A 25,092-nucleotide genomic window follows, 5' to 3' on the forward strand; every position below is an offset into this window, starting at 1 on the left:
GAGGTCCATGGAAAATAGCCTCACAGCTGCCCACATTTCCTCCCTAGTGGAGAATCCCCTGCTGAATTGAAGGCTTTTAGAGCTCCTTTATGATTCTCCAGCCTTTGACTCAGTGTAAAGGGGCCAGTGCAGAGGTACGTATCTCGCCTAATGGACTGCTCACGTGCAAAGAGTTACAAACATGCTTAATTGTTCTGATGGATAGAATCAAATTTTAATTGAGGAGATTCATTGATCTGGATAAACAAAGGGACTTAGGTGCCTAACCTCCAGACCTAAGGGCCTAAGTCTCAGTTTTAGGCTCCACTGCAATCCACAAAACTCCTGCTCCATGCCTCTGTGCATGCACACTGCTGCCCCACTCTTGGGGTCCAGATGCCTATCTCCTCTCTAAGCCCCAGAGCAATCCGCACACCAGGGCAAATAGGTGTTCACGTGCCTAACTTTTGTGGAGGTCCTGATCTGGCAGGCTTTGGTTCACACTTGTTAGTTGGTTGGTGAAAGCTAATTACAGAATTAACCAATTTGGGGATTGTGTCCTGTTCCTTGACAGTCTGCACTGAGGTTGGCATACACACTCACGAACCACTTCCGACAGTGTGACATCCACCTTATAACTTTTAGCCCAGTGGTTCTAGTACCCACCTGGCATCTGGGAGACCTGGGTTCAGCTCCCCCCTCTGCCTGAGGGGGAGCAAGGATTTGAACAAGGATCTCTCAGTTCTCAAGAGTGTGCTCTAACTCTGAGCTATGGAATATTCCAATGTGCAGCTCCACTCAACCTCTCCTGTTGAAGCTGTTTCACTGTGGATTAAATAATTAAAGTCACTCGGACAGAGAACAAGAGAGAAAGTGAGAATGACTCTGTAACCTGGTGGCTAGGTCACCTGTGTGGGGGGTGGGAGATCCATGGTGCAATCCCCCTGCTCCAATGACTATTGGTAGAAGGTGGAATTGAACCCAGGTTTCCTACATCCCAGGTGAGTGTTCTTACCATGGGGCTCAGATTTATAAAGTGGACTCTTTCTCTCCCCCCCCACCCCTGTTGTGTGGAGTCAGAGTGTGGCAGGTGCCTAAAGGCTTGTCTTAATGTACAGTGCTACCGCAATGCAGCTGTGCCACTATTGCGCTTTCACGAAGATCCTCCGACACTGATGTGAGCTTCTGACCTCCTTCTGCCACCTCCCCAAGGAGAGAGCTGGGCTAGCTGGCCAGAAAGGAGAATGGAGCTCTGCCCAGAGGGAGCTTTGCCTGCAGAATTAAGGAGGGACAGGCCTGCTGCCAGAGCAGCCACTGGGGAGATGCACTTAGAGCCCAAGAGGTGAGTGTTGCACAAACAAGAGACTGTTTAGGAACCATGCCTGATGGAAATGGCAGAGTGGGAAGACTGGTGGGAGGCCCAGTATTGAGTTTGCTTTTTGTTTTAGAATATTTCAGGGGTAAACCCCTCCAAGCCCCCTGAGGGAAGGGACAATTAACTAGTTGGCTGGAGTCCGCCTCAGTGGACACTGGAGACAGAGACTTCTTCCTCCTGGGGAGACCTCTGGTCATGTTGGGGTGCCCGAAAGGTTCACAAAGGGGTGCTGCTCCAACCATGATACTACCACATTGGAAAATGCTAAAAGTAAGAGAAAATGATTTGAAAAAAAACTTTTACTAAATCTGAGAAATATAGTCCAAGGATGTATGGAAATCAGAACTGTAGTTTCACTGCTTGTGCTGAGTAACTCTGGACTAAAACATTTGCCTGAAACCAAAACCATTTCCTGGATTCTGTAGGGACTGTAGCTTAGATACCCGAGAACTAAGAAACTGCGACCTGATTATGAACGTCAACCAGGAGGAAGAAAGGGTCTCCCTTCTTCTCTGGCACACTCTGAAAGTAGAAATAGCCTGACAAAGGCACAGCACAACTGTGTGTCCTTCAAGTTATGAATGTAGCAGAAGTAGTGACTTCTCTCCTCTGGCATGCATCCTAATCCTGGAACTAAACCAAAAGAAGATACTTTGTGGGATCAAGAAACTGGGAGAGTGCTGAAGTCTGATTTTAAAAAATCCTAGTTGGAGGTAATTACAATAATTAATTTTTATCTGGATGTGAGTCTTCTAATGTGGGCTATGATCCTAGAAGCTAATAGTTAGAGGCATGATCAATAGCTGTTTTCCCACTTTTTCTCAGACCAGAAAAATAGTAGAGTTGACAGCGAGTCCAGAAATAATTTTCAGAACATTTCCCCTGATCTCAAAGATGATGATCCTTTGAAGGCAAGTAACTAGCCTGCTACTGAATGGATCTGTGAATTGGATTGCATCTTGCTGTCATGGCCAGGGGCTCCAATCAGGATCAAGACCCAACTGTACAATCAGATAGGAAGATCTGGTCCGTGTCTTTTAAAATAATTACTTGAATTGCTTAGATATAGAGCTATACCTATCTCATAGAGTTGGAAGGGACTCTGAAAGGTCATGGACTCCAGCCCCCTGCCTTCACTAGCAGGACCAAGTACTGATTTTTGCCCCAGATCCCTAAGTAGCCCCCTTAAGGGTTGAACTCACAATCCTAAGTTTAGCGGGCCAATGCTCAAACCACTGAGCTATCCCTCCCCCCACCGAGCTTATGGCTTTAATGTCTAGATTTTTATATAATAAGTTGGTATTTGCAGAAGTGTAAATTACTATGTAGCATAAAGAAGCTGGAGATTGATTCAAACAGCAATACTGTCATTGTATAATGCATAACTGGTTGTGAGCCTATAACTGTAAGTGGATCACCAACCACGGTTGTCAAAACAAAGTCCAAACTCTCAGTTTCAGTTCCACATCTCTTTTCCCAGAGGCAGTTTTAATAAGAGACAGAAAATAAAAAATAACACAAAACTGTGGGTAACAGACGCCTGCTCCACTTTCCACAAGCTGGATAAGTAGAGAACACACACTTCCCACTAGATAGTCTTTCCTAGCTAACTCTGAGTACTCCTGCCCAGTCCACAGAGAGGGATTTCCCTCAGAGTATTTCCTCAACCCCTCATCTCCCCAAGACAAACCCAGAAGCCTTCCTTTCTTATACTCTCCAGCTGGCAGTCATATGATACTTTGTCAGCTGACCTGCCATCGTGAGTCCTGTCTACACACTACAACTCCCAGCAGTCCCTGATCTTAAAGGATTCAAGAGCTGTAAAAGGCACATTGGGATGTGTGCTTGCATCCTAAGATCCAGTGCTCTCTTGCAATAATCATGTTTTACTAAGTGATTTTAACTATAGTGAACAAGAGGAGGACAGTCAGGGCCAGCTCCAGGCACCAGCTGACCAAGCACGTGCTTGGGCGGCACCTTGTAAGGGGCGGCCAATCTTGGGGTGGCGGGGGGCGCTCGGGGTTTTTGTTTGTTTGTTTTGTTTCGGTGGGGCAGCGCTCGGGGGTTTTGTTTTGTTTTTGGTTCGGCGGGGTGGCGCTCAGGGGGGTTGGTTGTTTTTGTTTGGGTGGGGCGGCGCTCGGAGGGGTTGTTTTTGTTTCGGTGGGGTTGTTTTTGTTTCAGCGGGGCAGGGCTCAGGGGGGTTGTTTTTGTTTGGGCAGGGCAGGGCGGCACTCAAGGGGAGGGGTTTGTTATGGCGGGGCGGCACTCTTTTTTTTTTTTTTTTTTTTGCTTGGGGCGGCAAAAAAGTTAGAGCCGGCCCTGAGGACAGTATCCCTTTAAAATAGTTTATGGCCTCTCAGTAGCAGTCACCATGCTGTGTGTTTTAGAAGCTGTCAGTATCTATCTGGGGAAGCAGAGCATATATAGCTTAGAGGCTTGCCTGGTGTGTATATTTGGTGAACACAATTATTTGGGTCCCTGTGTGCCGGTATGATTCGTACAAGTTATGTCTGTTACAAACATACAACACCTACATATCACTACTTGGGTTGAAAAATCTACAAAGGGTTTTCGATTCTCATATGACTGAAGTGTGTATATTGTGTAGGAAAAGCAATAGATTGGAATATTTAGATATTATAGATTAATATACAGACTGTTTAATTAATGTACCCCCGATGTTTATTAGAATCTCTTTAAAATTCTGTCTCCTTTCAATTTGAATATCTCAAGTGTCCCTTTGACTTGATATTATGGTCTGTGCTTACATATAAAGGTTAAGGGCTGGAGTCTGCCTAGCCCTTAAGCAGGTGTGAAGTGGGTGCGGGGGAGGGAAGGGAGTAAGAAGGACCCCTCTTCTTGTGCAGTCTGCACAAGGATTAGGGGGAGTTGTAATCCCTGCATCTAGAGAAGCTCAGGAACTGTATCCTAATAACTCCCCAAGGCATACTGAGCCCAAAGATGTCATCTTGAGGTTGGGGAAGGGTGGGGAGCAGCTTGAGTCATGGTTCCACCATGTTGGCCAGCAGAGATTGCTGACTAGGGAGGGAGGAGGAGAGTATGAACTGATCAGAAGCCAAATTGGAGGGAATCAAAGAGAGAGCTGGAGAGAAAGTTGAGCCACCCATAAAATAAAGAATTTACTGGGGGAAGAGAGCAACCTCTACATTTCCACTGATTTCACAGCATAATAAACCTTTTGGCTCTTGTTGGTACTGAAGTCACTTCCCTTCCTGCTACTTCTTTAATTTTCTTTTGCTGCTGCAGTACACAATGAACAACTGAACAATAATAGACATTTTCTTTCAGTTCTGTGGGCAGAGGTCATTATGTTTTGTAAAACATTCAGTTCTGAAAATCTTTGGATCCAATAAGTGATGCTAAAAGGTGAACACATAGTTGTACAATTTTCACAAAGTGTTTGATTTTAAATGGATTTTTAAGCATTCAGAATGCTAGATTAATTTCTTTTCAATGGTTTTAATTCAGCTTTTTAAAAAGTCACATGCTGTAATGTCATACAGAGGTGAATCTGCCAATAATAGCACTGAACATAATGTGATATTTTCATTCTATTCTTTATCCAAAGCGTCTGCAGACCTCTTGATCTTACTTCTAATCCAGTCTACTATCCTCCCACTCACTGACCTACTTGAAGTATCAGTTCCATAAGCAAGAAACCAGACAACAAGAAGCACTTCTCTGAAAATATTTTTTAAAGCAGATACTATTGTTCTCCCAAGCAATTATGTTAGATGTTTACTAGTTTCTTTGAAAATGATTAATAACTCTGCAAAGCCTGAATTTTAATTTAGAGCCACGATGGCAGAATGGGAAGAATTTATTGTAAGAGCAACATTTTTCTCCTGCGTGTGACATTGTTTTCAGTTGGGGCAAATGCTTGTTTTGTCTCAAAAAAATAAAAGCGTATCCGATAAACAGCATTTATACTTGCAACCAATCCAGCAAAATAAAGCAACTTACCTGTTCATACTTATTCTTTTGAAATTCCTCAAACCCAAAGATATCCAATATTCCAATTTCAAATACCTGGTCACTGAAACAATAAGATAGTACAGGTTACAGGTATTCAAGCAAGTGGAAAATGTATTGCTCCTGTCCATATAAGTTTTGTTCTAGGATGCAAGTACTCCACACACTACAAACTAGTATGGTGTACATAAGCACACCACATACATGATAAATCCTTGTGACAAACTGCACTGACTTTGACTGCCTCATCAGCACCCTACCCCATGAGCCATCCTGCACAGGGATTGTTAATATTCCAGAGGTCTAAGCAGTTTCAACAGCCACCGTTTAAATATAGAATAAAATAAATCCGAAAAATGTTTCGCTTGTTTACACTAAGACCAACGTTTTCAAACATTCAGGAGCCCATCTGATAACTCAGATGTGAGATGGGCAGCTAGTGGGAATGGGGAGGTGTCTGGATGCACCCAGTTGCCCAAGCATCCATGTTTCAGCGGGATTTTTCCAAAACATCTGTACCTATTTCCTGTGTGCTCAGTGCAGAGTGGAAATGCCAAATGGATGCATATTAGCATAGGAAAAGTCTCAACTTATATATGCTAATGGCACTTGGACATCTAGTGAGCCATGTAAAATATCATTTTCAATCACTGTTGGAGATTACCCAAGCCTACAAGATTTTAGGCTGGTACTAGTGACAGTGCAGACAAGGAAGCTCAACTGCACAGATCTAGACATTGACAACACCATTATAAAAAATCAATAAAAAGAAAAGCCCCCAAACTTTGTGGACATATTGCCAGGCAAGCACCCAACAACCATATGTGCCAATGTAAAACAGAAGCTGTGGGCGCTGTGTGTAAACCAGGTAACAGTTAATGGGGGCAATGGCAGGATGTAGGAGCTGTGGTATGTCGCCAGATATCTAGCTACCAAACCCATAAACCCTGGTGCATAGCTATCATACTCATAGCACAGGTGTGGTTTTGATTTCTATAGGTTGCATTTCCTGCCATCGGTCCCCTCAGAGGGAAGTGTGAACCATACACGGGGACCGGTATAGATGGTAAGTTCACCATAATGTAGGATTCCTGAATAATTTAATGCTGGGTCTGCCTACCCATAGAGAAGCTCATCTTTATCCCTTGGGCTCTTAGATTTAGGAAGCCCTTTTAGGGTTTAGCATCTACACTGTATTTTAAAACCTGCAGCAGCAAGTCTCAGAGCCCAGGTCTACAGACTTGGGTGTGTGAGTCTCGTGCTCAGGCACTAAAAACAGTAGTGTAGCAGCTCAGGCTGGAGCTTGGGCTTTGAAACCCACCTTCCCTAGGCTTCAGAGCCCAAGTCCAAACATCTACCCAGATGCTTTTAGTGCCATAGAGTGAGCCCTGCAAGCCCAAGTCTATAGATCTGGGCTCTGACACTCATTGCTGTGGGTTTTAAAATGCAGTGTAGTCATACCCTTAGACACAAATAGGCTTCACTGATGCCCATAGTGTCCCTGATGGTCCTCGGAAAAGACACAAGAGCATCGACGCCAAGTGGCAGGGATGCCAAGTACTCTGGCTGGAACAGTGGACATTATTGCTCCAGGTCAGCCTCCACAGCTTCCTTCATGTCATCACATCCTAGAGGTACTGGATCAATTCGGGGTAAGCCTGTATCTCTGTATGACCTATGCCTCAGGAGAGACAAGGAAGGTCCTCTGAGGATCATAGAGCCTGAGAGGAAGGAAAGGCCATCTCTGCTAAGAGCCTTGACCTCTTTCCTTCACTATCCTTTCCCTGAGTTGCCTCAGAATGTATCCAGCTCGGTTAGCTGGGCTACTGCAGCCTCTTCCGACTCCCAATTCCCCCAGTGAAAACCGTCACTCTAAACCCTGCTATATGTATCTCTTTCATCTCCTGCACCCGGCCTCTCCTATCCCCTAATCCTCACTATCCTCCTCTTTCCCTACACCAGTTGTGTACTCCTCAGTAAAACCTGTCTGTCTCAAATTTTTATTTGGGGATTCTTACACTCTGTGCTGTCTGCTTCAAAGGTGCACAGACTACAGAGCAGTCAATGAGGAGTTGATGTGTGAATATCTTCCTCCAGTTTGTGTACCCTGCCTTAATCTGCCCAGTTCAATTACCCAAGCCACTGGGCATTCAGACAACTTTGAACATTCTTAGGGGTGGCTATTTGCATGTACCAAAACATTTGAAAGTGTGGGACTTTGGTAGGACACAGCCGGCTACCTCCACCATTCAACAGCTGTCCCTCTTACTTGAGCTTTGTTTCCAGGATCAGCATTTGGGCTTCAGCAGACATCTCCTCTCTCTATATATGAGGGTGCTTACATAAAGTTACTTGTCAGCAGTGCATATCATCCCCATTAATCAAATATGTATATCAGGTAGTTAAGCCAAAAAAAAAGTATAAAATGCTAAATCCTCAATTGGTGTAGTTCCTCTGAAGTCAATTCAGCAGCATCCATTCACACCAGGTGAGGATCTGGCCCTAAATTTCAAAACAGCACCTACTTACCTCAACCCACTCCCCCAGAAACCTCTTACATTTAATAAAACAACAGAATTACCAACATCTTTGCTGACATTCTGAGCCTCCCTCAGAGACGGGCAAGGCATTTTTAAAAGCTTTCCTTAGCTGTCATACCCCAAAAGTTCCCATTCATTTCTGAGGAGTAGTAGTTCAATAGTAGCATTAACTCTACTGATCATTGCAAGACTGACTATATTCTCAAATTACAGGGCAGAGAGACGCATAATAAATCTAGACTAGACTGACTTTGTTGGGTGGGAGAGGTTATCATGAGATTGATTAGCATATGAGGAAATTTCTTCACCAAGAAAAAGAGAAATATCATTGGCTACATTTCTAATAATGCAACCCATTTTAACTTTTTGCTTAAAAAATGTAAGCTTCAGTCTCATATGCTCATGATTCAAGTCTCCATTTAAGCAGAGATATACCAGCCTTGTACTCTCTGCATTTTCAAGAGGATCACCAATAGATGAATCATCTCTAATGTTTATACTTTGCATTCATTCAGAAGTTATAATAGCAAACAGCATGGGTCTAAATTAAACCCAGGGAGAGTTACACACACCTAAAAGAGGGCAGAATTTGGACCATAGTCATTTTCTAAAGGAACATCTACCATCTTCCCTGAAAACACTGTATATTCTTTTAAATACTTAGCATGTTATAATTTTAGTAAACACATTTGAAAGTTGAATGAACACCAGAATGCCTTTGTTATTTGTGGATTGGCAAATATCCGTCGATTTACCTTTATAGTATTTGCAAAAAGATGAGTTCTCCCATGCCTTTCCCTCAGTTAACCTACATACAATGTTGTCTAAAATACACCCTATTGCTAGGGTTTTCAACAATGGAATCCTACAGACACCTATATATAATAAACACAAGGATCAACACACCTACCTTCACAGATCCAGTAACCACTCCAAACAAGAAATCTGTTGTCTACAGCCAGGCGCTCAGATGCCACAGAATATAATCCGAGGAGAAAGTCTGGGATATACACCTTAATACATTTAAAACCACCTTCCCTTAACAAAGAGACTTCACCAGAGAAGTAGATCATATCATGGAACAGGCCACCCTAATACCTCGAGAGAACCTGCTTCAATACAAGAAAAAAAAAAAAAACATTGACCACACATCTCTAGTTGACAAATACCACCCTACACTGGAACCCATATGGGCTATCATACAACCCATATTAAATGGGGACCCCATCCTGAAAGAAATCTTTTCCGAACCCCCTCTTCTGGCCTTCAAATAACCCCCAATCTTGCCGAGCTTATCATCAGAAGCAAGATCCCAACAGACCAGAACACACAACTCAAAAGTAGCATCAGACCCTGCCAGAACAACAGATGCAAAACTTCTAGATATATCTCCACTGCTGTGATGATCAATACCTGCCACAACACACCTTTCAAAATCCATGGGTCCTATGCAAGACTATCAAAACATGTGGTGTACCTCATCCAGTGCACTAAATGCCTGAAGAACAGTTATGTAGATGAAATGAAACAATCACTACACTCATGAATGAACTCACATAGAAAAATGATAACAACAAAAACACCATATCATCCTGAGGTGAACACTTTTGACAAAACAATCACTCCATATCTAATCTCTTGGTCCTTGTTCTCAAAAAGAAACGTGCACAATATCTTCAAAAGACAAGTCTGAGAGTTTAAAATCGTGGACTCAAAAAGGCACTGGATTTAGGTCTCATTACAAGAACCTGTAACCCTCCTTTCTCCTCCGACTGCAGAGGTGTCAGCAGCTCACTTCACCTTGAATAGTCTCTTGCAACATGTGTTAACTCCTTATGCTTAACAATTTGTTCCACCTTGTAGTTAGCTGTGACACTCTAAGTATCTTTCCCAGACCTGAAGAAGAGCTTTGTGTAAGATCAAAATCTTGTTTCTTTCACCAACAGAAGTTGGTCTAATAAAAGATATACTTCACCTACCCTGCCTCTATAAATTTCAAGACAGATAAATTAGATAAAATAATTCTTCACCTCTCCCACAAAGCCTAATACCTTTCCATGTAACTTCCTCTCAGAGCAATACCCAGGGCCTGCTTTCCTTGCTTCACCACTATGTGACCCATCAGGCTCCCTTTCCTCAAGTCCTATGTTAATACTATTAGAGCCTTGCCTTTGCCTGTGAGATTTTCCTTCTGATGAACAAGAGAGTTCCATGACTTCTTTAACTCCAGCAGGGTGGAAGGTCCCTAAAACAATTGGCCATAATAATGACTATCATCGTCTCAGGCATGAGACAATTGGCCATAATAATGACTATCATCCTACCCAAGGACCATTGCTGTACCTCATCTCCAGAAATCCCCAAGGACAAAGGTGACATGAATGGGGTCTGCTGTCTTGAGCAGCATAGTTTTAACTAAATCATCCTGCACTTATATTTGGACACACCTGAAAACCACTAAACCTTATCCCAATCCTGCTTCTAGCCTGACTGGCACAGTATATCTTCAGAGGATACAGCTGGCCAGAAAATAATAATTTTGTTTCACAAAAAAAATTGAGGTTGTGAAAGTAGTATTAGTTCCAATGTGGAAACTGTTTCTTCCACATCCGAGAAGCGTGCCCTAACCATTGGGATATTGGTTATCTTGACAAAAGTTTTGTCCAAACTGACACATTTCCATGAAACATGTTGACAGAAAAAAAGTTTGTCAAAAGAATTTGATCTGCTCTACTTGAGATTCCTGGCCCTTGTGTCCTCAATGAGGTCATCTCTCTCTCTCTCTCTCTCTCTCTCTCTCTCCACACCCGCATGCAGTGCAGTCACACTACATAAATCGGACTTGATTTTTTTTCCCTTTTAGTAAGAACCACCTAGTCTGGCTACTAGGAGCTATATCAGAATAACTGCATCCCCACACTGGTCCTTAAGTCTGTCTTCCTGTCATCATAGTGTAGAGCTGGAAAAATGGATTTGATTAAGAAATCCAGTCATTATCTTTGTTAACTTTTTGCCCATTTTCGGTAACTTAAATTTCAACAGACAATGTAATACACTAATTAAAATAATATTTTATAGTTGGCTATAAATTACTTCACTACATTTATGTGTGTGTGTCCTTATCCCACTTTAAGACTTTTCCCCCCAGGAGAGGGTTGGGACATATTTTTCTTGCTTAGTTGTCAATCATACTAATTCCAGCAAAATTACTTTTCTTAAATTAATCATAACAGAGATTTCCAAAGCAAAATAGAAGGATCTGTTCTCTCATGTTTACAAAGTTTACAAAGCACTGCTTTCTTACCTTCATTAAACATGGCCTGGTAATATAGAAGCACACACCTTACTTATTGAAAGAAAGAAGTCTCTAGAGCCAATATTCCTATATTGTGATATTGGTTTTACTTCTCATTAAGTTTGAAAGACTCAATATTTACATTGTCTAAGTGTCAATACTGTTGAGAAATCCTAAAAGAAAGTAAAGTAAAATAAGGACTATTGAGAAAGAAAATTCTTCCTTTTTAATATGTGTCCCTTGAGATTTCTGGTGGCATATATCACTTTGGTAGATGTGCAGGTGAATGAGCCCCTGATGGTGTGGCTGTCTGTAAGTGAGGGCTGGCCTGTCTCCCAAGGTCTCTGAGAATGAGGGATCATCCTTTAGCAAGCTCCTGATGGTGTGGCTGCGATCTAGGTTGTAGATCCTTGATGATGCTCTAGGAGAGGTTTTCGTAGGGGGCTGTAGGTGATGGCTAGTGGTATTCTGTTACTTTCTTTGTTGGGCCTGTCCTATAACAGGACAGGACGCCACTAGCCATCACTTACATCCCCCAACTAAAACCTCTCCAGCGCATCATCAAGGATCTACAACCTATCCTGAAGGACAGCCCCTCAACCTGAAGCAAATACTCACCAGCAACTACACACCACACAATAAAAACACTAACCCAGGAACCAATCCCTGCAACAAACCCTGTTGCCAACTCTGTCCGCATATCTATTCAAGGGACAGCATCATAGGACCTAACCACAGCAGCCACACCATCAGGAGCTTGTTCACCTGCACATCTACCAATGTGATATATGCCATCATGTGCCAGCAATGTCCCTCTGACATGTATATTGGCCAAACCATACAGTCTCTACACAAAAGAATAAATGGACACAAATCAGACATCAAGAATTGTAACATTCAAAAACCAGTAGAAGAACACTTCAATCTCCCTGGACACTCAATAACAGACTTAAAAGGGGCAATTCTTCAACAACAAAAACTTCAAAAACAGACTTCAGCGGGAAATTGCAGAACTGGAATTAATTTGCAAACTGGACACCATCGAATTAGGCCTAAATAAAGACTGGGAGTGGATGGGTCACTACAAAAAGTAATTTTCCCTCTGCTGATACTCACACCTTCTTGTCAACTGTTGGAAATGGGTGACGTACACCTTGATTGAATTGGCCTCGTTAGCAGTGGCGAGCTGGAGCCAGTTTGCACCGGTTCATGGGAACCAGTTGTTAAATTTAGAAGCCCTTTTAGAACCGGTTGTCCCACACAGGACAACTGGTTCTAAAAGGGCTTTTAAATTTAACACCGGGCAGCTCTCCCTACTTGGTAATGCAATTCCCATCTTTTCATGTGCTGTAATATTTATACTGCTTACTGTATTTTTCACTCCATGCATTTGATGAAGTGGGTTTTAGCCCATGAAAGCTTATGCCCAAATAAATTTGTTAGTCTCTAAGGTGCCACGAGGACTCCTCATTGTTTTTGCTGATACAGACTAATACAGCTACCACTCTGAAACCCAACTCCTAAGAGCAACTTATAGATACCAGGTTTCCTGATTGATATTACCATGGCAGATGTCATACCAGTGATCATGAGGTGCTGTTGACCCATTTGCAATTCCTGGAAGAGATGGACAAAATTCCCTTACAATGGTTCTGCACACTCATTTCAGAGCAATCTTACATGTTGATATTGAGTAACTACTCTTCTGCTCCTGAAGGTTTTCAGCTATGGAAATCTGTAAAGTCCAGTCATATCATCCCTTTGGTTCAATGTCTATGTAAAGCAATGAGGTGCGACTGTGAGGCTGTATGGCTTAACATGTCATCACTATGATGGCACTCAGCTTTACATCTCCTTTTCATCTGATCCAGACACAGTCCTCTCCCTGCTCCTCCAACATCTGGCAGTGACCAGGATGAAAGCTAGCTGGTTTAAGTTTGATCTGGATAAACTACAAGTGATACTGATTAACAAGGGGAAGTACTATGATGATTTGATACAGTATATAGCCTTTCCAACTGAGGCCTAGTGTAGGCCTATACTCCTACACATACATTGCCAGAACAGTAGTTCACCTTTGCCTACAACGATTATTAAAACATAAATGTAAAGGTTGATGGAACTGACTTAGTGGGTCTCTAATTCTCTTGATTATCCCTCTGAGACACTGTGGAGGCACTGACTTTTCTGTTTACCCACTCCTCTGAGGCCTGACTGGTATATGCAGGTTGCACATGAGGAGTGGGGACGGGGGAGGAGGAAGGAATCACAGACTGAACTTCTGATGCTGCAGGTACTTGCATGACTAGTAATGGGTGGTGAAGATTTTCTTCAACCACAGTATCCAGGTTGATTCAAAACCTTCCACAGTTCACTCAATGCTAGCTAACTTTCCCATCTCTTGAAAGGCTAGATTTGTTCTGCAGTTTAAGAATCTGTTTTTGTCTTTTATGAGTAAGCATAAAAAAAAACCCCAACAACAATGCATACTGGGCCAAAGCTCAAAAAAATGACATTATGCCCCATACTGCATTAGGGATTTTTATTTTCCAAATCATATGGGGGAATGTTCCTTCATGCTGTTGGTTCATGTTTTCAGTTGAAGGGTCCCCCTATGATCCCCTCCTATTGCTGAGCTCAGTGATAGATGAATAGAAATTTTTGTCAAGAAAGGGAAAAATTCCTACTGATTTCTTCTCTAAGGCTGATAGCTATATGCCTCAAAACTATCTTGCATGTGATCTTATTAGAACTCAAATGATGCATAATGCATGTGAAGAAATTCTGTGAATGAGATTTCCAGTATTTTCCTTGTGCCAAAACAAATGTTGCCACTGCTATATTCTGTCAATATCTGAAAATTTTTTACTATGGATAAAAAATTACACTGTTGAAAGATTCAAAATATGGTTTCAGAAATATATGGTAGATTATATTTGAAAGGGAAATTGCCTATGGCTGACTTAAAACCATGGATACGAAGCCATAATCAAAAGCTAACCTCATTTGCTAGTCTGCAGTGCCTCAAATATTTTGGCATTAGCCCCATCTTCAGGTAATGAAACAGGGAGACTTTTTCTTTTGCTAACAAATTACTACGAACATAGTACCCGCTACTTTGTAAGGGGCATAGGTAGCAAGGCCAGACAAAAAACTAGGTTTTCCAAACTAAACATATCCAATTCAATATTTTTTTCATCAGTTAGGAAAGATAAACATTTTCTGAGCCTTATAGGCATTGCTAGTACTCTATGAACAGGCCCTCTTTCAACTATGAGTCAGGACTTCCTGATATGTCACATTAATACATGATATATTGGTACTAATGTCAGATGCTCTAGACCTGACACTGCCAAAGGGTAATCAAATAATTTAAATTGCAACAGTCAATGATATTTGTTTAAGGCTCTATTATCCAAAGCTCACAATCAGCAAGTTTGTTAGCAATACAATAAACCTTAGCAATACAAGGTCTTAAACACTCATGGAGATGGTTTGTAAAATACAGTAGATAGAACAGAAGCATCTAATATACTTGAAACTAAAAAAGTTAATAAATATTATTTTTAACAATGATGAACACTAACAAGCATTTGGAGTTACTTTTCTCTAGTCAAATTTTAGAACTCTAATCACACAAGATTAGTTTCCTGTCATAGTGCCCTCCTTAAAAACAATATCATACACGACAGACAAAGCTGTGAACATGGAAGTACTTGGTAATCAGCCTTCATTTGTATTCATGGTTATAATTATGCTGGTTAATATAAAAATGGTGCTTTAATTAGACAAAATTGTGAGTCACTATGAATGAACAAGTTCAATTTTCCTGAAGGTGAATAATAACTCTATCTTTACATTGTCATTCAAACTGCTGCTGTACATTGATTTAACTGGCATTATTCATGAATGTGTTTGTCAGATTCTGGCAATGCTTTTATCCACTTTGCACCTAGATAGCTATGTTCTTGCATCTACTCAGTACACTTTTTCCCCCTTAGATCTAATGACAATCATCCAGTTTTTCTTCACCTGTAAACCACCCATTAGCTATTTCATAGTAAATAAAAAAATCAATATTAATGATCAAATTATAGTAATTCCACAAAGAAAGTGAAGCCCAGAATTTTTTAGTAATGCACTTTGATTTTCAATATATTGAGTCAGATGTTTCTAGCACATTAGCATCAAATTTTATTGTTCTATAAAGTCTTGTTAAAAGAACTTTGTAACGCACTTTGGGCCAAGTCTTATTCCAAATTGCACTGTTGCAATCCCACTGATTGCCCTGGTATAAATAAGTAAAATTTGATCCATAAACTGCAGATGTATGTGATAAGTTGCATTTATTCTATATCTTTGATTACTTCACCTGCACTCTGCCCAGCTCCACCAAGACAACTTCTAAGATTCCAAACCTCTGAGCATCTTCAAACAGCTGCCATATTATAGTCCGGATAGGTAGCACTGCCTTTTATTAAGGCTGCCTGACTATTAGAAACAACTTGACAAATATATCCTTCTCCCCACCAAAATGTAGAACTCTTCCCAAGCATACTCAGTTACAACTGGATAAAATATAGGATGAGCAATATGCAGTCCTGAACAAGTGACAGTTTAAGGTCTAATATCTTAAGATTGTGTTAGGACTAGGAAAAAAGAGGCACTGGGCAGGAAAGACACCAGCTCCTAGCTTTGATAGGTCCTGAAATATCAAACCTTAAAATCACAGATAATTATGTATAAAAAAAGCTATTTCCAATAATTTTGGAGGTTTTTAGAATGTGTTGTATGTTTTTCTCTCCCTCCAAAGCCTTAATAATTGGACTCATGGTAACTAAGGCTACATCTAAACTACACGTTAAGGGTGTGTGATGGAATACATCCCAGTGTTCACACCCTACACACTATTGTAATAATCTTTGTCCAAAGTATGCCTTGTAAGGTATCATTTGAAAACTCAATTTGTTGATAAAATGTGAGGCAACACTGTATGTGAAGTTATAAGATTCCCCTGTATGCTGTTAAAAATACATGTTAAGACTCATGTAGTACCATACTGGTCAAACAGACCTGTCTTGAACAAAGGAGTGTATGTTTGCCTTAACTGGCATTTAAGCAGTAAACAGGGTCACCAAGCAGGAGGGAAAAACAAAGGATGTTCAAACAGGAGAAAAAATCAGCAGGGAATATCCTGCCACATGGACTCTTTGTCTCCTGGTTCTCAGCTGGAAATGTTTTTCAAGAGACTGACTGAAACCATAAAAAGGAGGGACAAACACCCCCAAGGTACCCCATCTCTCCCTGCCACCTCATTCTCCACATTCGAGAAGACAAAAGCAAACGCTTGGGCAATAATCTGCTGGAGCATGTGGTGAGAAAGTTTGTTTTGCAGCTAAGATAGTTTCTTAAGTAGATATTAGTGAGCATTGTTTCTTTATTTTTCTTGTAACAATTTCAGATTTTTATGCCTCATTACTTGTACTCACTTAATATCTATCTCTTTGTAGTTAATAAACTTGATTTACTGTGTTATCTAATCCGGTTTGTTTAAGATGAAGTGTCTGGGTAATTAATTTTTTAAGGTAATAAAATGGCATATTATTCCCTTAAAGAAATAACAAATGTAATATATTTGTACTGCCCAAGAGAAGGCTGGGCAGTACAGGTCATACAGTTCTGGGGGAAGATCCAGGACTGGGGGTGAGCTGGGGTCACCCTGTACTATAACTAAGGCTAGCGAGAGCCAGGGTATAGCTGGCAGGCTGCAGTTACATGAAGACCCTTCGGGTGTGACCAGCATGCTGGCAAGCTGTTTGCGAGTGGCCCAGCTTGGTGCTACTACAGAAAAGCATGGTAAGGTACTCAAGGTTGCAGGGCAAGAGTGACGCAATCCCCCACTAGTCTGGATTGTGCCCTGGTATGTCAGAGGGCCTGATTCCCCTGCTTGTGTGCACATACTGGTACACATACTGGCTGAGCCATGCCAAATACAAACTCGTCTGCAACTGGAGGATATGTACTCAGCACAACTCAACTGTGCCTCTACCATGCTACCCGCGGGATCATGGCTACACTGATATTTATATTTGAGCTAGTTCAATGAGATCTAGTGCAAGTATGTGTACACGAGCAAGGGAATCACACCCCTAGCTCATAGTGTAGACATAGCCTAAGATAGCATGGGCCCAATTTATCTCTGTGCCAGAGCTGAGCTGGTCCAAGAAGTTCAGGGAGGAGGAAAGAGCAAAATATAGCTCTGTGCCACATTGTACTCCCTCATCATGAACAGACCAAAGGCAACTTCTGGCACAGATTAGAGCAATCTGAAGTTGCTCTAACTTGAGCCCAGTTGCATGTGGCTCTAAGGGGCTGGTCCAGTAAAAGAATCCCAGGCGAAGCCAACTTCCACCTTGGAATGCCTCCAGTACATTCCCTGCACTGGCATAGAGCTGGGTATGCAGCTCTACTCTAGCCAGGGAAGCCCTTTATATTGGGGGAATTCCCTGATGCCCAGCTATAGTAGCTTTAAAGCCCCTTTATGACATTAAACCTGTATGGAAGAGATGCAGAGCAATTGTGATTTTGGCTCAACGGCTTTACAAATGGATGGATTTCTTAAAAACACAAAACTAATATTTCTAAAATAGTATTTCTGCTAAATATATGGCCTGTACAGCCTGGTGGACTGTGGTATAAAGGGATTATTGGTACTTGTTAAAGACGAGCCACAGAACTCACTTGTGATTTACCACTTGTGAATAATGCCAAACCAGCGTGTATTTGGTATATATGAAAAAGCCGGTATTTATCAGCGTGCATGTGACATTTTGAATCTTAGTTAAGACACATACATATTACAGTCTAATTAGGCCTCTGGTTTTAGTTTTCTGTCTGAATTCTGCTGAGATATATTTTTTATTTTTTTTGTTTCTGAACAGCTCCATTAATGCATTTTAATAGGCATTCATGTTTTCCAAGAAACCATGTCAGATGTAATTTGTTTGAGGTTAGCAGACGATTACCTAAAGGCATGTAGAAAATACTCTTAAGATGTCACTCAAAGAGAAGTGAAATTTAAACATATATTTGAAGGCTTTTGAGCTGAATTTTCTTTTTAATAACCTGCCCAATATCATGAGCTATTGAGAAAAAGAATAAGTGAGCTTTGCACCAACTAAATGCCAACCAGACCACTACTTGTTAAATACCATATTTGATGCCCTAATGCCAACTTTTAAAAAACTTAGTAGTAACATACACCATTATAGAAGAATATACAGACTAACACCAATAACTTACATGAAAAAATAACATGCCTACTAACATAAAGCAGTGTCATATCAACTCTGGACTCAGCTTAGAGCAGTTACAGATTTGGATTTGATATGCAGTTAATTATCTAGATACATAAATATTAGACACTGACTGGTGTAGAAATAATCACCTCTCTCTTTGGTCTGTAAATTCATTTGCATACAAGCACACAAGGTACATTTTTTTATCAAGCAGTGAAGAATTTGGAACACTCCATGAATGATCAATAACATCACTAAGTATAACTGGAATGCTATAATTAAATGCTTTAATGATGGCTACATTGCTCATGTATCTTTTGTACGTTAGATTTTTTGTAATAGGACATCAACATGTAAGATTACCAATGGGATTAGTTAGCACTTGAGCTCCTACCTGCTGCTCTCATACTGATTCTGGAGGTAGTAGTTGATTGTGTTCACTAAAAAACTAAATAAACGACTATACAGTGACTTTGCCAAAAGATCTCGGTAAAAGTCTGCAATCTCTATAGTGTGTCTCCTCATGATCATGTCTCCTAAGAAAGTAAACACAAAAAGGAGAAGAAAACATGATTATAAAGTGTACAAACTACTTTAAAAATACTTTTTCATATAATAATCTCTCTGTCCAGCCTCTTCACTTGTCCCATTTCCCATGCCCCTGCTGTGTACTAATTATGCAGAAAGACCTAGTGAGTCAAATAACAAAAGCTCCCACTAACATACTTGGAAGATTCTCAGGTTAGGAGTGAACATAGACAAAAAATAATTTGTGTGGCATACAGGCTCCTTTCTTGGTGCAGGTGACTTATCTGCATGGAATTTCTTAATGACACTGGTTTTTAAAAAACATTGAATTTTAGCATTAGGACCTGGTCTGTGACCTTGCTGCAAGGTTCACCACAGTTGAGGTCTATCAGCGTCAGCCTCTGATCTGTTGCTGAGCTCCATGTTACAAAAGGTTGCTGTAATTCCAAGGCCCAGTTTGATCTCCTCCAAGATATCCTTGAGAGAGTCTCTTTGCTGGTTCATAAACAATTAGAAACAAACCATTAACTCTTTTAGCTCTGACAGACACCAGAAGGATCTAAAAGTTACCAAGTCTGATTTATTAGAATGTAGACTTGGAAGAAAGTACCTTTGAAATACTGGACATCCGTTGTTAAGGCTGAAGCAAGTTCATCTGGCGATACCTGCAACATTCCTGCCACTAAAAGGAAAGAGTTGTTTTGAAGAGAGAGGAACATGTGTTCAATTACTGTGTTTCATTATATAAACAGATTTTTTATTTCAATGCTATTTTTTGTAAACAGTGAAAAAGCCTACACATTAATGCAGAGTGAGCTGTCATAACAGTAATCAAAATTAATGAACATGTAAAATCGGCTTACTATAATCAGGACTTTGTAAAGGTTGAATGTATCTGTATATTAAATTACAGCTTTTTTTCTGTCATACAGATTACACAGAACTTTCCCTAGGGCTTGGCAGGATCTCTTTAGTATTAGAGTTAAGGTATGCTGCTTATTGGTAATCTGTATTCATAAGCCACTTTGAGGAGATTTGTAAGTGACCAACAGGGCAACTTCAAAGCAAGAGAAGCTTTTAAGGCAAGGATTTCTGAATGTAAGGAATTCTATTAAATGCAAATTGCTTAGGCGTTGACATGCAACAAAAGTATATGTAGATATAGATAGATAGATATAAAAAAAACCAAAGTACACTATAAAATTTCTTTGGGCAAATGGCACCATTGAGAATGACACTGAATTTGATAATTTGCCACAATAGCATTTTGCTTATTCCCATAAAAATCTGTAGTTTATAAAGCATCAGAGTCAATAGGGTTCTGTGTTTCCCCAGTAATTTATGAGTCTCCAGGATGCAGATCTTTGTTTGCCTGGAACAGTGTTTCCATCTATTGGTGAATCAGTGAAATCACCTGATTATAGGAAACAAAGTAGGCAATTCTAGAAGGTCACGTTCTACTGACCTTGTTCTAATAGCCGCAGGTCTGACACAAATGCTGTCTCAGCGTCTGTCAGAGTAGTAAACCGAATATCTCCAAGATGCAGAATTGCTGAGAGAATTACAAACAGGTTTTCCACCTCCTGCACATTTTATACACAAACATAAAGAAAAGTTCAGCTGGGCATACAAATGAAAGAAGATGTTTTATACAACATACATGTGCTATAAATATACAGCAGTGGCATTTGTTCAACTAAAAACTATTAATTTATTATGTGAGGATTTAGGGTTTAGAAATCATACTGTGGCCAATACAGTATATAGAACAATAAGAATAGTCTAATGCTTTTACTTTTGCATTTATGTAAATCAAATTAACTGATGAGATAAGAAATAATAAAATGTCTTTAATGGAAGTATTATTTCTGCAAGAAATAAGCATTTCTTGCCTATTGAGAATTCTAACAGTGATAAATTCTACATCTGTGAAGAGCACTTTTTTTTTCTTTTAGCCAGTCATATTCACAATCAAACAGTCTAGTTTAAATTTAAATTATACCAGACTCCAAGTAGTGAAAACTATAGTTAAGTTTGTTTGTTTGTTTGTTTGTTTGTTTGTTAAATCCATTGTGATATTCTGTTTTCAGATGTTCATAAGTTTGGAAAACAATCATCTCTTGGTTGTAATTTTCCAGATATAGTTTCTGTGATTTTTGTAAAAATGTTTTTAAAATTAAGCAAATGATGGTCCAGGAAACTGGACTGGAAAAAAGAAAAAACAACAGTTTTCCCATTATAAAAACATTCTTGTGAATCTTTAAAAAAGCAAACAAAAATCAAATAAAACAGCCTATAGTCAAGGCCCTTTGTACTATTTAGCAACTTGATTTAAATTATGTGGCTAAGAAACCTTATTTACTTGAGAGAGCTACATTGCATTACTTAGAAAGATTAACTGATCATGAACTTATTTGATAAACCTGAAATAATTACTGAATTAATTCTTAGAGCCCAAACCTGCAAAGACTTATACATGTGCTTTCCTTCACACACAATGAATATCCCCATTAAATACTCTTTGAGAACCAGGGCCAAAATATGCACTACAATATGTAAACATTTAACCAGAGCATCTTCTGCAGCAGAGACCAAATTAGCTTTGCAAATAACTGCTCAGAAATCTAAAATTTCTTGAAATTGACCCGAGACAGTTTTCCAGATGTTTGGAGAAACAACAGAGCTAGTAAAAGGTGCTTCTCCCTTTTGCTGCTTTCTCTACCAAAATGACCCTGGGTAATGAACAAGGCTATAATTTGTATTCTTACCTCTTCCATGAACAATCTGAATAATTTCTTTATATTCAGTGAACCATAGTGAGGCACTACACGGTCTCTTAGAAGTTGGCAAATATCATTACTGCAATTTTTCAGATTGGGTAAATAAGGCATAGAGAATCTACATGACTTGCTACAGGATACAAAAAGGAGTTTGCAGATGATCTAGGGCAGGGGTTGGCAACCTCTGGCATGTGGCTCGCCAGGGTAAGCACCCTGGCGGACGCGGGACACCCTGCCGCGTTGGCAAGTTTGGCTGATTCCGGCTCCCACTGGCTGCGGTTTGCTGTCCCAGGCCAATGTGGGCGGCGGGAAGCGGTGAGGGATGTGCTGGCCACGACTTCCCGCCGCCCTCATTGGCCTGGGATGGCGAACCGCGACCAGTGTGAGCCGCAATCGGCTGAACCTGCTGACACGGCAGGTAAACAAACTGGCTCGGCCCGCTAGGGTGCTTATGCTGGCGAGCCGCGTGCCAGAGGTTGCCGACCCCTGATCTAGGGTAAGGACACAGATCTCTTATGCAACCTCTCAGGAGTTATGCTACTATAAAAAAACTAATAATGCTTTCTTATATAATTTGAAATCTACAGATGGAAAAGTCACGATATCAGTGAAGAGGTTTATTAGCCCATTTTACAGATCGGAAAACTAAGATTCAGAAAGATTGATAAGCACACAAGGACACTGGGAGACACTTTAAATCACAAGGATTTTGTGTGGCTCTGGAAATCAAGAGACTGGGTTCTAGTGCTGGGTCAGATACTTATTTGCCGTGTCCCTAGACAATAATGATTCCCCATCTTTAAAACAGGGATATTAATAAATATTAACCTGCCTCACAGGATGGTTGAGGATTAATTAGAAATGTTTATGTAGTTCTTCAAAAAGATAAAGCGCTATGTCAGTAACTCTTATCTGTTCCCTGCAGCTAGAAGGACCAGAGATCACTGTACATGGGTTTTTCCACAGATATCAAAGGTGGTATAGAGCTAAATTACAGGGCATGGCTGGCTCTATACTAAACACCATATTACCACCAGCATAAGAGGCATGTGTATAGTGCTGCTGTGCGCCACTGATCCCCGCTGGCCAAATGGCTCCTTGCGGGGACTACTGCAGCCAAGTGAAACTAAAGAAGCCGGAGTCTGCTCTAAGTTAGTCCAGAGACCACTTCCTCAGCTATTCCAAGTGGAGCTATGGTGCAACTGAGGATCTGGCTCTGAGAGAAAACTCTGCTTTGGATAATAAGGTGCTCTCAAATGTCCTCTACTGCTCTCAAAAGTTTGTCTGTAACTGTGTATTTAGGGGCTGAAACTCCCCTCCTTAACCAAACAAAAGAGCTAATGAAACTCATCCAGATTCTGGTTTGTTTCCAGAGCTGAAACCCCAATACTACTGGAAAGTAGTTGTGAGTTGACCCAGCACTTTGTGGATTAGTATGACAATCAGTATGCACAGAAAGCACCCCACTTTACTTCAGAATTTCTCTGTCCAATACAGCTACAAATATCGTCTCTGTAGAAGTAGCTGGGTTTTTTTTAACTCAGGCCAGGAGTCCTACACTGCTCAGACATTGGCACTGTGTTTTTTCTAGTGAGAATGGTAGGCAAGGAGAGTAAAAACAAAGGGGAACTTAACTTCATATGTTAACGTGTGTTTTGTTTTTAATAGAATTTTCAGGATTTTAATTTAATAACCTGACCTTTTAGGATATAATGTTTAATTTGGGGGTTGAAAACAAAGTTGTACAATTTAAAATCTGCCAAGATGTTGAACTATGAAAAACAGTTACAGTATTCTGCTTATTCCTGACGATTTCCCTACACATTTGCTATTCAGGACTCATATTACGAAAATGAATTCTACTGACAGATCCAGAACAATCTACGCAACATATTCTAGGATTGCATTATGGGCTAAATGCTGGGCCCACTGATGTTAGTGGGAATTTTGCTACTGATTTCTGTAAGACCAGGATTTGGCCTATCAAGAATAAAGAAAAGTGCAATTAATTGTATTCCACGTAAGTGTAGACTATTAGTAGCAATCACACAAATGCTCACAGAAATACATTCTTCATATTGAAAGTCTGGGTAGGTGTCAAATTATAGCTGATAATGGAACTGTAGTTGCTACCTTAACTAAGGAGTTGTAAGCAACGTCATAATACTCCATCACCACAAGAGCCTCAGTCTAGCTCCCAGTTAGGTAACAGCTTCACCATGGCGTCACCAGTTTATTTCTTTATCGTTGCTGACTACTGTTGATCTCTTTCCATTAGAAATGATGCCTACCTGACTTCATATGACAATCCAGCCTATTGTCACATTAGTTTTTTCTCAGCTTTACCAGGATGATGTTAGGTAATGGGTATTTGTTTTTTATGCGTGTTCACTGGATTTTTATTATTTATTTGAACAATGGTAATGCCTAGCGACTCCACTTCTTGTATAGTCTCACGTATAACAGAGAGAGAGCGTCACAGTCATATGCGCATGCTTCTGATTTGAAAGGGGATTACATGACATACAAAGGTGTTCCCAAATCCAAACACTTATCACCCCTAGATTTCATTCTTCCCATTTCTGTTTTCCTTCTTTACTCATTCCCAAATTAGCTCCATTGCCTGGTTTGTATGGTTAAAGGCCGACTTTGAGCTTCTCTCTCTTTAAGAGCATAAGAACGGTCATACTGGGTCAGACCAATGGCTCATCTAGCTCAGTATCCTGTCCTCTGACAGGGGCCAGGGCCGGCTGTGTCAAAGGGAACAGAACAGGGAAATTATCAAGAGATCCATCCTCTGTCATCCAGTCCCAGCTTATGGAAATCGGAGGGTTTGGGACACCCAGAGCATGGGGTTGCATCCATGATCATCTTGGCTACTAGCCATTGATGGACCTAGCCTCCATGAACTTATCTCATTCTTTTTTTTTAACCCAGTAATACTTTTGGCCTTCATCTCCTAGCAACAAGATCCAAACGTTGACTGTGCGTTGTGTGAAGTACTTCCTTATATTTGTTTTAAACCTACTCCCTATTAATTTCATAAGGTGACACCTAGTTCTTGTGTTATGTGAAGGGGTAAATAACTCTTCTCTATTTGCTTTCTCCACACTATTTATGATTTTATAGACCTCTATCATATCCCCCCTTAGTCACCTCTTTTCTAAGCTGAACAATCCCAATCTTTTTAATTTCTTCATGTATGGAAGCTGTTCCATGCCCTTAATCACTTCTCTGTACCTTTTCCAATTCTAATATATCTTTTTGAGAAGAGAAGACCAGATTTACATGTAGTAGTCAAGGT

General features: G+C 40.5%; 1 protein-coding gene across 4 annotated transcripts in view; it reads right to left on the reverse strand.

Moving 5' to 3' along the window:
• Window positions 1-25,092, reverse strand: part of MYO16 (myosin XVI) — a 568,549-nt gene that overhangs the window by 150,105 nt on the left and 393,352 nt on the right. For all 4 annotated transcript variants that reach the window (XM_005304985.5, XM_065581026.1, XM_042844168.2 and 1 more), the window contains exons 18-21: window positions 20,474-20,591; window positions 19,619-19,690; window positions 18,875-19,016; window positions 5,339-5,411 (exon numbers count right to left, since the gene is read on the reverse strand). In XM_005304985.5, coding sequence (XP_005305042.2) covers window positions 5,339-5,411; window positions 18,875-19,016; window positions 19,619-19,690; window positions 20,474-20,591 — 405 coding nt within the window. The remainder of the gene's footprint in view (window positions 1-5,338; window positions 5,412-18,874; window positions 19,017-19,618; window positions 19,691-20,473; window positions 20,592-25,092) is intronic.

This window comes from Chrysemys picta, chromosome 1 (genome assembly GCF_011386835.1).
Source record: "Chrysemys picta bellii isolate R12L10 chromosome 1, ASM1138683v2, whole genome shotgun sequence".
NCBI lineage: Eukaryota > Metazoa > Chordata > Testudines > Emydidae > Chrysemys > Chrysemys picta.